Source organism: Monodelphis domestica, chromosome 8, assembly GCF_027887165.1.
Source record: "Monodelphis domestica isolate mMonDom1 chromosome 8, mMonDom1.pri, whole genome shotgun sequence".
Lineage (NCBI taxonomy): Eukaryota > Metazoa > Chordata > Mammalia > Didelphimorphia > Didelphidae > Monodelphis > Monodelphis domestica.
In genome coordinates, this window is record NC_077234.1 from 248,109,925 (window position 1) to 248,127,985 (window position 18,061).

The window sequence follows — 18,061 nt, forward strand, 5'->3', positions numbered from 1 at the left end:
TTAATATCACTTCATAGAAATCTTTTCATATTTGAGGGATCTCCTTGTTTATCATTTCTTATGGCACAATAGTATTCCATTATAAGCATATACCAAAACTTGTTCCTCCATTGCCTAGTTGATGGATATCCCTTCATTTTCCAATTCTTTGCCACCACAAACTGCTGTAGATATGTTTGAACAGGTAGGTTCTTTCCCCCTCTATCTTTACTCTCCTTGAGATACAGACTTAATAGTAGTAATATTGCTGGGTCACAGGGCATGCACAATTTGATGGCTCTGTGGGCAAGGTTGCAGACTGCTCTCCAGAATGCTTCTATCAGTTCACAACTCCAACAGCAGTGTATTAGTCTCCAAATTTTTCAACATCTGCCCTAACATTTATCATTTTCCTTTTTTATTTTTGGTCATGTTTGTCAGTCTGATGGCTGTGAGGCAGAGTTGTTTTAATTTGCATGTCTCCAGTAAGTTGTGATTTGGGGAATTTTTTCATATGCTAAAGATAGTTTTAATTTCTTCATCTGAGAATTATCCTTTGACCATTTGTCACTTGGCAAATGCTTTGTATTATTATAAACTAGAGTGTTCTCTTTTTTACTTCTTTTAAGTGTTGAATTTGATCACTGCATTTTCTTTTTTAGCTCCATTTATTTCATCAGGAATGCCTAGAATTCCTCTATTTCATTAAATTTCCATTTCTTCCCCTGGGATGTTATACTCGGTTTCACTGGGTAGGTGATTTTGGGTTGTAAGTCTAGATCCTATGCCTTGCAGAATATTATATCCCATGCATTCTGATCCTTTAATGTATAAGCTGCTAGATTCTATGTAATCCTGATTGTGGTTCCCCAATAGTTGATTTGTACTTTATTTTTGTTTCTTGTAATATTGTCTGATAGGTTTGAGAGTTCTGGAAATTGACTATAATATTAAGTCCTAGGCTTTTTTTTAAATTTGGGATTTGTTTTAGGACTTGATAAGTGAATACATTCACTTTCTATTTTCCCCTCTTGTTCAAGAACATCTGGGCAGGTTTCCCTGATTATTTCTTTTATTTTGATATCCACATTCTTTTTTGGGTTAAATCTTTCAGGTAATCCAATGATTTTTAGAATTTCTCTTCCAGATATACTTTTAAGGTTAATTGTTTTTTCCAGACAGAAATTCAAATTTTCTTATGTTTTCACTGTTTTTGAATTTGTTTTATTGTTTTCTGCTGTCTAATGGAGTCATTAGCTTCCACTTGTCCAGTTCAAATTGTAGGGAGCCAGTTTCTTTGTTTCTTCTTTGTGGTGTGTACTTCCTCTTTTAGAGAGTTATTTTCCTGTTTGAGGTATTGTAGTTCCTTTTTTGGCCTTGATATTTGGGCCTTCAGTTCCTTGTTGGGCTGAGTTCCTCCTACTGCTACCTGTGTTGTTTTAAATGGCCCCTCTTCTTGCTAAACTTCCCAGCACTGATTGTTCTGTTTTCTTCAATGAGTTTTTGTTCTAAGTTGTTGATTTTTCTGCCATTTTCTCTTCTAATTTTCTTCTAATTTTTAAACTTGTTTTTCTATCCTTTTTTGGAGCTCTTCCAGGGGTTCATTTTTGGACTTATTATCCTTTCACATTTTCCTTTGAGGCTTCACACATTTTCATTTTTATATTGCTGTATTCTTCTGAGCTCGTATTTTAGTCATCTCCCTTGTTGAAATATTTTTCTAGTATCAGACTTTTTCTGTCTTTTGTTCATTTAGGAGTTATTTTTAGCTGGATATTGTTTATATGCTGAAGTTTAGCTGTGTTCCTGGAGTGGAGGAAATAGTGTCCTGCACTTTTACTTTGCCTGGGAGAAGCTCAGCGGTCCCAGTTTCAGAGTGAGCACCCTTTAGAGGCAGTTGGCTTGACCTGCTGGGTAGATGTCTGTCGCTGCTGGGTTCAGCTGGTTTGAGTTGGGTTCTGCCTAATCCTGTGGAGGCTGGACCTTGTTGGACTGACTTTCTCTCACTGCTGCCTGTACACGTGCTCTGTCCTCTCTGGACTCTGCAGGGCCACTTTCCTCCCACTGCTAATTGTTGTCTATTGGGTTGGTTTCCACTCTTTCTTTGCTGGGCCATTTCCCTTGCCTGTTGTACGTGATCATGTCGGAGTTCCTCTCGGGCTTGTTCAGAGGCTTGCTCTGTCTTCGCATCCCTCACAGTCTTTCCATGTCCTTCTGGACTGGACCACTGCTTCGCCCCTTCTTCTATTGGTTCTGCTGCTCCAGTATTCATTTTGCTATGTCTTTATTCTTTTGTGATTGTTTGACTGGAGGACTTTGAATGTCTCCTATTCTCTACCTAGTTTCCTGGAGGGGATGGGAAAGGGGTTCATGGGCTCTACATCTCCTGCTGCTGCCACCACCACGGCTACCAGCAGTGTAAGCGACACTGGATGTCAGCTGGATAACTATACTGGAGAATCATCTGCATAAAGGTGATAATTGAGTCTATGGAAGCTGATGAGATCACAAAGTGAAGAAGCACCAGGACAGAGCCCTGGAGAACCCCGATCATTTCTCCCACATTTGTGATCCAAATCAGGAGCTGATAAAGACGCTAGAAGAGAAGCTGTTCCATACATAGGACCATCAGTAGATTACAGTAGCTTGAAAACCTCCAAAGAAGAGACTACCAAGAAAAAGGTAACGTATATTACCAAAAGTTGCAGAGACTTAAAGAGGGTGAAAACTGAGAAAAAACATTAGATTTGGGAATTAAGAGACCATTAGCAACTTTGGAGGGGGTCCTTTTACTTGAATGATGTCATCAGAAACCAGATTACAGTGAATTACGAAGAGAATGGGGGCAAAGGAAGAAGGAGCTCTGAGTTTGGCCCCAAAAAGAAATAGAGATATAAAATGATATCTAGTGTCAATGAGGGAATAATTAGATCAAATAAGCCATTTTTAAAGGAATGGGGATCCTGGGCACATTTTAGTCAGCAGCAGACAAGAAGAATTCGAAGACTTGTGTCAGAGTGCCAATGATGGATGGCGGCCATTTCTTGACAAAGGCAAGAGGGAATGGGGTCCCCTATGCCTGTAGAAGGGCTTGCGTTGGTAAGAAGGGCCATATTGTCAAATGACATGTTAGTGACAGAAGGGAGATTTTAAGCTAGGTTTTTTGACTATTGATTCCTTCTCCACTGCAACAAGCTGCATAGCTGGGCCCATATCATGAAGGCACCACGCGTGTTCTGAAAACTGACATTGCTGTAGGACTTGCATAAAATACAGGCCATGTTCATTTCAAGGGGGGACTTGATCACATAGAAGAAACTCACATTCATTAAACTCTAACTCCAACATGGGGGTGGGGGAAACATTTATAAGATTTATTATTATTTTGTATTTATTATTGTTGATATTAATAAAATCATCAATTAATTAATTATTATTAGTATTAGATAATATAAATATATTGTATATATTGTATTTATATTATAAGATAATATAAATATATTGTATATATTGTATTTATTATTATAAGATTTAGATTTTGGAAACTATGAGTAGAAGAATTCTCCTCCTGCCTCCAAGGAGTTTGACTCTGAAAGGAAGGAGAAATGTCCTACAACCACCTGAGAAGATGTCAGATACCAATGTCGGTTTTATATTTGCCTGTTTCTTTTAAATGAGATTAGATCTGTGGACAGGAAGAAAGGAAGCAGTGATTACAGAGGTTCCAGAGGTGAAAGAACATATAAAAGGTGATAGGAATAAGGCAGAATTGGGTCAAGATAATGATAGCTAATATTTATAGAGTATTTTAATTATGTTATCTCATCTGATTCTCATTTTCACACAGCTTGGTGAGGTAGGTGATATGATCTCCATTTAACAGAAGTGGAAACTTTTATAGATGAACACATTTAAATGACTTGGCAGAGGTCAAACTGTTAGGAATGCTTTGTTACAGGATTCAAACTCAAATCCTGATTTTAGGTCCTAAAATTTAATACCACACTAGAAGTGTCTAGATTAAAAAGTAATTGGGAAATAGTTAACAAAATAAATAAAAATATACTATAACATAGACTATAATATATGGTTTTCCAAGTCAATAATCAAGTGTAATCATGTTTGAGATTGATGGCACAGTTTTATAGCCCCTAGCAGTTGTTAGAGTTTCAGAGAGGATTGGAAAGGAAGATGGGATCAAGGTAAAAATATGAGAATTGTGCTTGACAAAGAGAAAATCCATGGAATCTGAGACAAGGAAAGATACAATGGCAACAATATAGAGGGCTTCTGAGGTATTGAGTTGGGGAGAAGAGGAAGTTCATTGTATGTTTTCTCACTGAAATCTGAATTCAGATCATCTGCTGGAAGACAGCAATGAGTAATGATAGAGAAGTCTGACAAGAGAAGAGAGAGTTTGGAACAGTTACTTTAGGAGATGTGCGAGTCTATCAGAGAACAGTACAAGGATTGTTGAACACTAATGAAGGACCAGGTGAAAGCAATTTATAGTAAACTTAATTTGCATGATTATGTAACTTCAGTTTGTTTGATAACTCAGTGACTGATAGTAAGAAAGGCAGATGATGGTTGTAACTCATGATTCAAGTTTTGTGAAGCCTGAAGACAATAACTTCAGGATAAAAGATAGTATATTAACCAGCCCAACCATAAGGTTAAAATTATAAGGAGAAGAAAATGAGATCAAATTAAGAGAGATGGACTGATAAAACAGGGAAGAGTAGAAGAATTATAACAAAGGATTGCAGAAAAAATTTAAGAAGAGGAATTTGTGATCAAGGATGGGAATGTCGGGGTTCAGGCTCATGGAGGAATTACCATCTCTATAAGTAGCTGAGGTTGTGTGAAGATATAGGTCATCGGAATTGAGAAAGTTGGTGAACTTGGAGGATGGCATAATTTGAGGTGCATGAAAGTGGAAGGTCCTAAAATATGGGATCAGGGTTTGGAAAGGACAACATATATACACTCATATATACTGAGTTCCTCAAGAAAGGAGAGAGACTGACCTGGAAACTAGCAGATGAGGGTGGTAAATTAGTCAGTCAGTAAACATTTATTAAATGCTTACTATGTGCCAGGCAATGTGCTAAGCACTGGAAGTTAAAAAAAACCCTGCCCTCTAGGAACTCACAATCTAGGGGGAAGCAAAACTATGTACAAACAAGATATATATATATATATACATATATATATATATGTATATATATATATAATAAATCTGAAGTAATTAGGAAAAAGAAAGATACTAGAATTAAGAGGGGTGGGAAAAACTTCCTATAGAAGATGAGATTTGGACAGGACAATATAGCCAGATACAGTAGATGTCAGAAGAGAAAATGGTGCAAGTTGGTAACAGAGAGAAAGTCTAGATGTGGTAGCAGTGAGGAGCCAGGAGTAGGTGTAGCATTTCCTTCTAACTCTTTGTGTCAGGGATCATGAAAGAAGGAACATCCACTAATGGAGAGTGTGGTTAGGACAGCAATGTCTTCTAGAAGAGTCCAGAGTTACACAAGTATAGGAAGTTGGAATGAATGTTATAAAAGATACAGAAATGAAAGAGAATTTATCAGCAAGAGAACATGGATTACATAGTTCTCATTACTGTTTTACTTGATCTATTATAATAGCTTATTCTTTCCTCTTTCCAGTTGGATCGTCCATTTACCGATGAAAGTAGTCTTCAAAAACATATTCCTGACAATGTAATTTCTATTCCCAAAAGTCCTCATTGGGTCCTGTTTCCTCCAGAATAACATTCAAACTCTTCAGCCTACCTTTGGCTCCAGGATTCTTTTCCAAACATATTTCATTTAGTTATATAAATATCCTCTTTACATACTCAGGGCTCTAACCATACTAGACATCTGGTGGCTTCCTGAGCTCAGTATCTGATTTTCTATATATACACTTTTCCTCAAGAAGGCAGGTACTCCACTCACTTCTCTTCTCCATCACTTTTATTTCTTCGTTTCCTTCAAGGCTCATCTTAATTGACACTTTCTAGTGGACTCCTTCTTGATCCACTAAGTTGTGAGTACTCTTTTGCTCCTCAGATGACTTTATTACTTGATTACTAATCTCTAATAATATAATTATGCCTACAGAATATGAGCTCTTTAGGAGCAAGGATTCTTTTTTCTCATTTTTGCTCCTATATCCTCAACATTTTATAAATGCTTCTGAGTAAGTGAATATTTAAGAGCAGCTTCTATAAGGCAGTATCATGGAGCCTACACTCCAAAGGATTAGCAAGGAGGAAGTTGTAAGGAAGTAGAAGTATCAGTTGTAAACTCTTTAAAAACATTTAACAGGAACAAAGAAAGAAATAGTTTGATGACTAGAAAGAGAGAAGGAAAACTTTTTTAAGACTGAAAATTAAGTATTTTGTGAGTCATATGGAATAAGGTAAATGAAGAGGCAGGTAAGAAGGATTTATTGTGACAATGTCCAGAAGGGGATGGTAGATAATGAGATCAAGGGTACATATTGATCTCATAAGAGTAGAACAAACTTCTTCCTCTCAGAAAAAGCAATAATGGATGACAATATTGAGTTTTGCTGAGCAGAGAATAGTCGATGAAATGGTTTCCTGTTGGATGGCCTCCGACTTCTCAGAGTATTAGGAAGTTGTCTTCTATAACTCTGGATTGTGAGAGAAAGCTGAAAGTTTGGGGAAAGCTGATGAAGATTGTGGACCCTTCCCAGAATAATGTTTTAAATGCATAAAATAAACATTATTCAAAAGAAATTAGATCAAAATGCAGTTATCAATTTTTAAATTCATGGATTCTAGGCTAAAAAATACTAGATTAGTCATGAAGACTCAATTCATTATACATTTATGTTTGGAGAAATAAATTTAATTTCATGACTTCCTTTGGTGTTTCTCAGAAGTCTGAGGGCTGAAACAGAGAATCTTGGTTCAGCTGGTCATCCGTGATTAGAGATTAACAGGTCAATAAGTTTAGGAAGGTGGATGACTTGGGAGCATAACATATTTCCAGTGATTTAACAAAAGAAAATAAAGTTGATGATAGGACTGATTGACACTTAGAAAAAGTTAAACACAAGATTGGAGTAATGTTTTGCTTCTATGAAGCATGCCAATTGGCAAAAAAATGAGACTGAAGATATGTGCCAATCATGATCCCCAATATGTATGTGGAATGGCTTGATTAAAGCAAAAAAAGCCCATTAAAAACAAACAACAAACATTAGCCTGCAGACCAGATAGTCTCCTATTTTATACAAACATACTGAAATTCTCAGTAGGAGCATTGGACAAATTTATTTAAAAAATAAATAAGAACAAAGCACTGGCAAGAGAATGAAAGGAAATGTAAAAGGAAAGGCACATCGAAGTCCAAGTCACTATCTGGTGTGTTTTCATGAATGAACCAATTGCATGTTCACACAATTTATAAGGAGAACAAGATACCTGTCATGCTTGAGATATAAATTTACCAAATCTTGCTTGCAAGGACTTACTATATCTGTGTGATTCTTCTAACACAGAGATGATTATCATTCTAAGTTCATGAGATGGGTTCCACAAGGTTGACATGCAAAAAAGTTCTTACCGAATCAGATGATTGACACAGTAGAGAGAGCATGGGATCTTAAACCAGGAATTCCTGAGTTCAAATTCTGAGCAAGTAAGTCCCTTTGCTTCTGCCTGTCTTACTTTCTAAAATGATTTAACAAAAGAAAATAAAGTTGATGATAGGACTGATTGACACTTAGAAAAAGTTAAACACACGATTGGAGTAATGTAACTGTAAACTGTAACTAAAGGTATTTACTTCATAGGGTAGTTGTGAGGATCAGATGAGATATTTTTGAACTTGACACCTAGTAGGTGCTATATAAACACTTATTCCCTTCCCTCCTCATCCCTACTTCATAGGTCTACCTAATATTTCACACCCCAAAACACAAATGGTTGAAATGAGAAGAAATCATAATAATTAGATTGATAATGATAAAGATATTCATCTAAGGGCATAAAATAAGTATTTGAGGTTTTAGAATAATCTCTAGTAAGAAGAGGAGACAACAATGAAGAAGAGGGATTAAATTTGTTCTGCTTAACCCTAGTTGGCTAAAGCAATGGATAAAATCTCCAGTGAGAGAGATTTTAACTCAGTTGTGGGAAAAAACAAACTAAAAGAGCCTTCCAATGGTAGAATGCATTGCCTCTAGAGGTCAAGGGTTCTCCCTCATTGGACCTCTTAATAGATATTAGAGACTGGGTCCTGAGAGCTACTATAGAATGTTATATTTCTTCTGATCCCTTCTACTCTGAGTTGGTGTTATTAAGAGATTCTATTATTGCAACAGAAAGTTTTTTTTTTTTAAAACCCTTACCTTCTGTCTTGGAGTCAATAGTGTGTATTGGCTCCAAGGCAGAAGAGTGGTAAGGGCTAGGCAATGGGTGTCAAGTGACTTGCCCAGGGTCACACAGCTGGGAAGTGTCTGAGGCCAGATTTGAACCTAGGATCTCCCGTCTCTAGGGCTAGCTCTCCATCTACTGAGTAACCCAGCTGCCCTCAGAAAGCACTTTTAAAAGGAAATTTACCTATTTAGTTAGCTACAATGATCAAATTAACAACATATTCAAAAACTAATTATTAGCAAGTGATTGTTATTTACAAGTCTGCCTTATTTCTGTCAAAATAAACAGAGATGCTTTGGAAAATAATTAAGTATATTCAATCACATTATTGTTACTTAAATGTAATGGGATCTGTGAAGCATAAGAAAAGAGAAGAGAGAGCAAAAAAGTTTGTTTTAATATTTTAAAAATATATTTATTTTAATATAATGTTTATTTCCTTCCCTTTGAGGTAGTATAAAGCACACAATATATTAATATTAATAGTACATATATATAATTAAGAACTAAATATACGTTTGGGCTGCTTGCTCAAAAACTTTTTATGGATAATGCTATGGGGAAAAAAATTCAGAAACCATTGGTCTATATAATTCATTTAGCATTTATTCATTACCTTTCATGAAACCACTGATCTCTAAAAAAAAATTGGTTAACTGTATGGTGTGTGTGGATCTATATGGATCTATGTGGATATATGCGTATGAAAAGAAAGTACATATAAATAGAGTATATGGATGGATACAATCCTGGGCTTAAGAGCTGAAAGAGCAAGGTTTGAAAGACCCTTTGATATTTGCTACCTGTCTAGGGATGAGTCAATTAATCTCCTCAAGTTTCAGTTTCTTCATCTGTTAAATCGGGATGGTGATGTCGTAAAGGTCAAATGAGATACTCTATATAGTTATTATTATTTATCAAACACTTAAGATTATCAAAACTATCTCATTTGATCCTCATAATAACCTTAAGAAGTAAATGCTATTATTTTACTCACTTTACCCAGAAGAAAACTTTAGTTGAGAGGTTAAGTGACAAAGCTCTCTTGTCTTAGGGATAACTCAGTCAGTGAATGAACATTTATTTAGTACCTACTGTGTGCTAGGCACTCTGATAAATGATAGGATATACAAAGAAAAAAAAGACAATCCTAGCCAAGTAGCTCAAAATCTAATGGATAGAGACCACACACAAATATGAATAAAAAGGCTACATATAAGATAAATTAAAAGTAAATAAGAAAAAAGGCATTAGAATTAGGAGGGGATGGTAAAAACTTCAAGAGAATGCAGATTTTCCTGATAACAAATCAAACACTGTCCACTATGCCATTATCTGCATATCAACTATAATTATTGCCCTCATTCTAACTTGAACAGTATTGATACCAATTTCAAATTTATTCTGATACTTAAATTAGCTAAGTGCTATTAATGTTTTTTTGTTTTAATTTTGTTTTTTTGAGGACTGAAGATTAGACTAAATTCATAATTTCATTGACATTAGGAACTCCCAATGAGAAAACTCTTTCTCTCAATATTAATCAACAATTGAGCCACTCACAACTTAGATGTTAGAAAATTGCCTGGAATACTTAGAAATGAAATAACTTGTTCAGAATCAACCATTCAAGGCAGGAGTGTGGATGTGGTTGTGGGATTTCATGACTCTGAGAATGACGATTTGCCAAAGTGAGCAGTCTCTCATCATTTATGGTAATTTTTGCAATAGTAAAACTAGCAACTGCAAGGATAAATATGGATATTATAACTAAATGGCTATTTTACTTGCAACTTAAATTGAAGTTAGTTCTATCTTTATTTCAGTTAAATATTCCAACTCCAATATCCCAATAAACATTCCAGCTGACTGAGGTTTATTTCCTCTCTCTACCCATTCCCCCTCTGCCTCTACACAAATCTCTTCCATATCCATAAAATAGACCATTCTCTGAAGACGCTTTTGACCTCAGGGTAAATCCCAGTGATAATTAGAGGTCTCTCTGACAACATTTCTTCAAGAATGCCACCAATCATATTTGACTTCATTCCCATTATTTAGACCAAAATCTTTAACATTTGCTTTTATTCTGCCTTACCTTCTCTCTCTCATCCATCACTATCTCTAGATCTGGAAATAGGAATTATTATCATATTAACTTTGCCATAGTTCTTTAATGGGCTATAAAAAACAACAACAACAACAATTCTCCTTTTTGGACCAAATAATGATTACTATAACTTTCCAGACTACAGTATGCCTCCCTCTGCCACCTCTTCCCAATAAGTCTTGCTTCCTTACATTTCCTTGAAATATAAACCCCTTAAAGGCAGTGACTCTTTGCTTTTGAAGCACAAAGAGTTGAATAAATATTTCTCCCTCTCTTTTCCCCTTCCACCCTTTCTTCTTTCCTCCATTCTCCTTTCACCCTTCCTTCCTTCTTTCTTTCCTTCTCTCAGAAAGGTGATGTAAATATGGAATCAATGTGAACTGTTTCATAGATGCTTGCATGTAAAGGATCACTTGGAATTCCAAGTTGGTGATTCTTATAAATTACATACTAAATGGGATCAATAACAACATGAAACACAGGACAGATAGTATATTTATATGTATGTGTATTTATACACATTCATCATGCAATCTTTCCTCTTTAAAATATTCAGATTTCACAATTTGAGGTTTAAATGGTTATAGAAAGAGGGTATAGTTGTTGTGGAGAAGAAGCCAAAAACTTTCATGATGGAGTATCAATATGCTAATTTATACAAAAATGCATTATTCTGGGATTAACTAACAAGTGTCAGTTCCATATCCCTTATGATTACTAGAAGCATTCCATAGCCTGTAACAGACACTCTCCTATTATCCAGTATTTAGCCTGAGATTCAGATGTAGCCTTCTTGGCATTTTTAGTATTAAAGGGTTTTTCTAACCAACTCACACATATGAATTAATATACTAAGAGAACTAATCACAGGATCATAGCTACTTTTGTGGAGTTGGTGTGATGCTAGCTGGATTAATCCATCCCAGTAACATAAGTAAAGTGCATTTACTTATGTGATTAACTGTATGTGCTCCCAATGTACAGTGACGTAAAGTGTGGCAAGTCCTACACTTGTTCCTTCTCATAATTAGGTTGAGATTTTCAAGAATAAGTAGGTAATTGAATTAATTCTCAGGTATACTCATCAGTAACCGACTACCTAGCTTGTACATGGTTAGCTTTGTGAATTGAAGAACTATGTTATAGAGCTGAAAGTCATAGATTCATTCTCTCTTAGAATTAGTTGGTTTCATCCCTTTTCAAGGCAATTGCTCCCTGACAAGTCAACTTAAAGAGTTTATACTTATAGTTGGCAGAGAGTGTCTAGACTACACCAGTGCATATAATTATATAAATATATATACACATATACACGTGCTTCACATTCACACATACAAGGATATTATATGAGCACACAGAGATGCATGTATGTGCATCTATTCATGCATATGTATGTTTCATATGTATATATCACATGCATGTATTTGAATCAGTGAAAACCCATATCTCTTCCAAACAAAACAACTTTATGTATACGCCTTGAGGCCTTAATACTTGGAAGTCTTCATTCACAAAGGGAACTATAAGTTAATAAATAGTACTTAAATTAAATCACGAAAAGAAGCACTTCTATATTACAATCTTTAAAAAATACTTTCATTATGTTTATTATAAAAATATAAATGTTTCCACTACAAATCATTTTACATTAGTAAGAGGCCATCTACAATTGCACAACATAAAACTAATTGAGTAATGCTTTGAAAATACAAGTTAAAGTAAATACAGATTGCCAATCAAAACACATTTATACATTGCTTATTGAATGCTAAGTACAGCACAAACTAGGTATGTTAACAGAAATAAATAATATATGCAAATTATATTTAAGATATAAAAAACAGATAATATGGTACATAACTTTGTGAAATGAGTTTCTCATTTGGGTTGGCTGGAAATCAATGCAGTTGTGTACAAAGAGATGGCCACAAGCATTCTAGTACCTCTACTCCACAGTTAAGCATCGTACACTGGTATGTTTACATATGTACAGGGAAGAATTGTGTAGAGTCATTTCATAAGAGGTCACTTACAAATCAAATGTAGAAAGGAAGAGGAAGATTTTGTGTAAACAATTCCTACTTGTAATTGGAAACCAAAGCCCACATAAATGAAATTAAACAATTAAACCCAAATTTACTGAGATTCCATGAAATGAATCATTTCCTTTTAAGTATGTCCATGACAACTAAGAAAGGAAATGCAAGATGGAGAATATGAGGTTGGGTACAGGTTTAGAACTCAAGCAGTCACCTGATCATAGAAACTGCATTCTTCCTCTTTGAAAAAACCTAAGAAGGCAATAACTTGTTCTTCTTCCTGATAACCTTAAAGAAGATTTAAGGTAGTGATTTAAACTTAGTATTCTTAATAGATGGTGAAGAGCAACTATTATATGCTCTCTTCCATCATATAAAGCATTCTAATAAATTCAGTTAATTACAAGCAACATCGAGAGAATTTGAGTTATTCATCTCAAAGCTGAAGTAGCAAATTGACCCAGCTTGCACCAAAGGTAACATGGATCAGCATTCGTGAATTTTTACCTAGGATTACATCTTATATCACATAAGTGAATTTACATTCTTCCAGACACTGTACCAAAAGATGACATTTGTTGTTCTTTGTGGGTAGGGGTGCTTATGTGCCTTTTACTTATTGTGGAATAAACACTTCCTTTCCCACTGACATGTTAAATATTTCAAGCTTAAAGCAGTTTAAAAAGAGCACAGGTAGAGATAAAATCATTTCCCAGGATATATTATTAGTTTTCTACCAGGTACAGGTTCTTCAATACTTCTGAGCATGTTCATAATCAACTTTTGTTGCAAATCTTAGCTCCTACTGAGAATGGCTATACTTCATTCTCTATAGATTTTGAGCCATTGGATATATGGCGACAGAGTCTTAGATGCTGAGCTGCTAAATAGATTTTTTAAAAAGCTTCATTTAAACCTGCAATTTAATGTGGACTTTGTTTATTAATATAACCACAAGACTATGTAATGGAAGACCCTTAGTTGTAATGATGTGATGTCAACATTTTTGAATTCATTGACATAAAACCAAAGTGAAATAGGTGTTGATAAAAATGATCATCTACTGCGAACAGGCTTATAATCTGAAGCAGTGAGAATAAATGTCTTTCCCAAAGATATAACACTTTTGGCCCATGCTTTAGCCTATTGGTTTGTTGCCTTATTTTGGCAAATGGTAAAAGTTTATTATTTGGGAAGAAAAGTTATAAATCATTATCACTGTGAAATGATCTATTTGTGGACATAAAGACACTGTGTTGTAATCAGCAGATAGACTTTATGTGAGCAATTGGGAATCGTATTCCAATTCATTCCAACATTGCCAATATCTACCCAAAGAATATGGAATAGGGAGAGTAGCTTTACCGATGAAGGGAGTCATAGGTCAGTGCTACCTAGTAGGAAATATATATATATGTATATATATAATTACAAGCTTGTATAATACACTAAGCTAGGAGCTTAACATATCTCATCAATAAATTGAGACACAAAATGGTTGAACTCTCAGGGCTTATTTTAATGCATGAAATGGAAAATAGTTTTTATTTTTCATTCTTAGATAAAGACATATACATATTCATAAAGAAGAGGAGTGGATGTTCAATAAATTTAGAAACTAATTCATGGTACTATTTGTCTAATTAATTATATTCCCTAATACCGACTCTTTGAGGAAGCATTTGGCACTTGGCAGTAACAATTCCAAATTCAAACATCAAAACATAAATATAAAACAACAAAAATACAAAAGAAAATAAATATCTTTTCCCAAAAATTAAGACACTTTTTTTCCAGGAACAGACTGCGGAATCTAACATAAGGCCAAGGAAACATTAGTAAATTATTACTTAAAATCATCACAAACTTTATTTCTGTATATTACTGAACAGATGAAAGAGTATTGAAATGACAGGATAGTCAATATGGTCAGGTTGAGGTATAAAGTCCTCTATCTTGCTTGTTTTTAAGGAAACAAAATACTTGTTACAGATCTCTTTTGTGTATAAAAATACGGTATGTTTTTTTCTTCAATCTGGACTGCTATTATCAAACGCAGCCCATGTGTCCATTATGATTTTCACTTGTGTATCTTTTATGGTATTCAGTTTATGTTTAATGGCTCCTCGTTCACAATTTTGTTCTGAAGGACTTAAATGAATTTTCTGAATGTGTAATCACTCATTTACTATAAGGGGAAAAAAAAAACATCCATCCAACCATCCATCAAATGATAGCAAAAAAGTTTATCACTCCAATTTTAAGGCATTTTTTACTCATAGTTGAGTGTCTTTGTGGGCATGGAACTTGCACCAATATTCTCAATGCTGATATACGCTAACTCCAAGTGTCGCTGCACCCTGAGCAGCAACCGCTTTTGTTGAGGTCTCATCCAGCTGCTTCTCTACACAGGAACAGGGCCGTTCTTCGTATGTGTTTCTAGAGCTTTAATACTGCTAATGATCTTCTTCTGTGGCCCAACGACGGTCACACCGACCTTCTTCATGTCGCTGTAAGAAAGGCAACAAACTCAATGAGTTCTCGGAGTGTGTGTGAACACACGCACACATACACACACACAGAAATCAATAGTGGAGCCGAAGAGACGCCAGAATGCTGGACGTGGCTAACATCTCTCCAGTATCAACCTATTAGTTGATCTTGATTCAGTCTTATAAAGATATTTACTGGAAAGGGAGAGAGAGCAAGAGCAGATTTCCCGCCTCCCTTAAGCCAAGGTGCGCCATTCCTAAGCAGGTCCTCGGGAAGCAATCTAGAGAGGACACATTTGGTGAACAGATATCGAGAACGTCCTCCCTCCCCTCTTCTGAGTCTGCAGGAAGTTCGCTCGAGGTCTAACCCTCTGGCGGGCTCCTACGGCTAGTCGGAGGCTTTTTAAAAGTCAACTTTTCTCCCCCTGAAAAGATCTTGTTGACGTTCTTGTCAGCTGCCTTTCTTTGGTGTGCCTAGTTTTTCCCTTTTGATCTTCACGCCATATGCCTCGATTCTTAAAGTCTGGGTATCTCCAATGCTATGGTCAATGGACAGAGAGTGAGTACGGGACCTCAGCGCGCACCTCCTCTGCTACTTTCTGCTGGAATCCCTTCCCCGATCTACATAGACAGGAAAGTGTGCCTCACTCTTTTAACCATTTGGAATTCATTTCTTGTAGTGTTCTGGGATTTCAGCCCGTGTCTCCTAGTACTTCACTCCGTCCAACTCAATTAAGGACTTGATTAACCTATTTTTCATCATGATCAGGACAGCCGGGTGGCTCAGTGGATTGAAAGCCAAAACCTTCTGCTTTGGAACTGAGACTTAGTATGGATTGTAGGAGAGAAGGGGGAGGGAAGTGCTTATTTATTTAATTATCTTTTTAGCCAGGATTGATTGATTCTATGTCAATCTAAAAGGTGTTCTCAGTTGATAAAGATATTAGAATGCATATCAGGTATCCTAATTGGAGCTGGGAGGCATGTACATTGAAATGTGGGAAATATTATTTTAGGACAAAGGATCTGAAACATTTATAAAATGCCTTGTATTCCTTAATGTACTCTGTGTCATTTATTGATTTACTACCTTGATTCATGATAACTTTCTTAGACCTGCTGAGCATTTGTTGATTTTTGTTTTGTTTTCCTCAGGGGGTGGGTTAGTGATACATATTCATGAAGAACACGAGCATCAGATAACTTGTCCAAGGTCACAAAGGCAGTAACCATCAGAGGTAGTATTTGAACCCAGGCCCTCTGAATCTAAATCCTGTTTTTTTTGTTTGTTTATTTGTTTGTTTTTTTAATGTACCAAACAGACTCCTTATAGACTAGAACCTTTTAAGTTATAGGAAAAATAATTATAAAGTGAGGTGGATCTTTTATGTTACATTTGAATGATTCTTTTCTTTATAGTCACTCTTTTTGGGGGTCTGTATTGTAAATTTAATCTTAATGATTTTTAAGGAATTTATCCTTGTCTGTTGGCTTGCCATGGCACTATACAGAGTAATTTAGTTTCATATGTAACTTCATAGACTATGCAAGGGTCCCCAAATTTTTTTTTAACCCTCACCTTCCATCTTGGAATCAATACTGTGTATTGGCTACAAGGCAGAAGAGTGGTAAGGGTTAAGTGACTTGCCCAGGGTCACACAGCTGGAAAGTGTATGAGGCCAGATTTGAACCCAGGACCTCCCATCTCTAGGCCTGGTTCTCAATCCACTGAGCTACCCTGCTGCCCCCAGTCCCCAAACGTTTTACACAGGAGGCTAGTTCACTGTCCCTCAGACCTTTGGAGGGCTGGACTATTAAAAAAAAAAACACCCAAAACTATGAACAAATCTGTATAATGCTATCTGGGATAGCTGAGGCTGCAGCGCTGGCTGGGATGGGCCTGTCCCACCTTGCACAGGCCCATGATTGCCACCACTATACCAGGCAGCAGTATAGACAGTGCGGAATCCCCTCCCCCAGATCACTGCTCACCATCCTGAAGTATTCCATTATGCAGCCCCATAATCCTTTGCGTGGCGCCTCTTTCTCCTTCAGTTACTCTCAGAACAAGGCGCCACACAAAGGATGATGTCACTGGAAGTAGAACTGTACATAGAGTACTACATACAACCACACCCAGTGTTCCTCTAATGACCATCAATGAAAGAGGTGCCCCTTCCAGAAGTGTGGTGGGGGCCGGATAAATGGCCTCAGGGGGCCACATGTGGCCTGTGGGCTATAGTTTGGGGACCCCTGCTATATTGTGTATAAACTCTTCCAAATAATATATTTTAAAAGTTAAATATATATATATATATTATATATAGGTAACTGTCTTTCCCTAGTGGTATCCACTGTCTATTTTTCCTTTAAGAGAGGTGCCCATTGATTTTATCCATTGTGGCTTATGTCTCTCATCTCCTTACCAATAACTAGACTTCCTTAGTTTCTATGTTGAGTAATTAGATGTTCCCTTTGCTATAGTTTTCATGTTTTTTTTTAAGTAGGAATTTTTTCTCTATTAAAGAAGATTTGTATACTTTTCCTTGGTCCTTAATATAGCATTAGTGCAAGTGTCAAATTACTCAAAGGCAAATATGAAAGTGCAAAAGGAACATAAAAAAAATCAAGAGGCAAATATTTAAGAGAAAACATAGTTCTTCTATGTGGGGACAATTACTTTAGGAACATCTCTTGATATGTATCTTTAAGAAAGGAATTGTGGCAGAATGAAAGAGAAAGACGATGTGGGGATCAATGAATTCCGTTGCAAAGTTTTGCTTGTTGCAGGTCTGATTGACATCAAGACCAATGAACATGCATCAGTACAAAATGCTAAATTCATGTTGGGAGGAGAGAAAATAAAAAACACATAAACAAGGACATATTCATGTGAAGTTTAAACAACCAACGCCCCTGAGGCAGTTTAGGTGGCTCACTGGATAGAGTGCCAGTCCTGGATTTGAGAGGTCCTGGGTTCAAATCTGACTCAGAAACATCCTAGCTGTGTGATCATAGCAAG

The 18,061-nt window shown here is 36.1% G+C and overlaps 1 protein-coding gene across 1 annotated transcript in view; it reads right to left on the reverse strand.

Moving 5' to 3' along the window:
- Nucleotides 1-12,090: 12,090 nt before the first annotated feature.
- Nucleotides 12,091-18,061, reverse strand: part of EPHA3 (EPH receptor A3) — a 397,715-nt gene continuing 391,744 nt past the window's right edge. Inside the window, exon 17 of the mRNA XM_007500776.3 lies at nt 12,091-15,057. Within this exon, the coding sequence (XP_007500838.1) occupies nt 14,952-15,057 (106 nt within the window). The 3' untranslated portion in view covers nt 12,091-14,951. The remainder of the gene's footprint in view (nt 15,058-18,061) is intronic.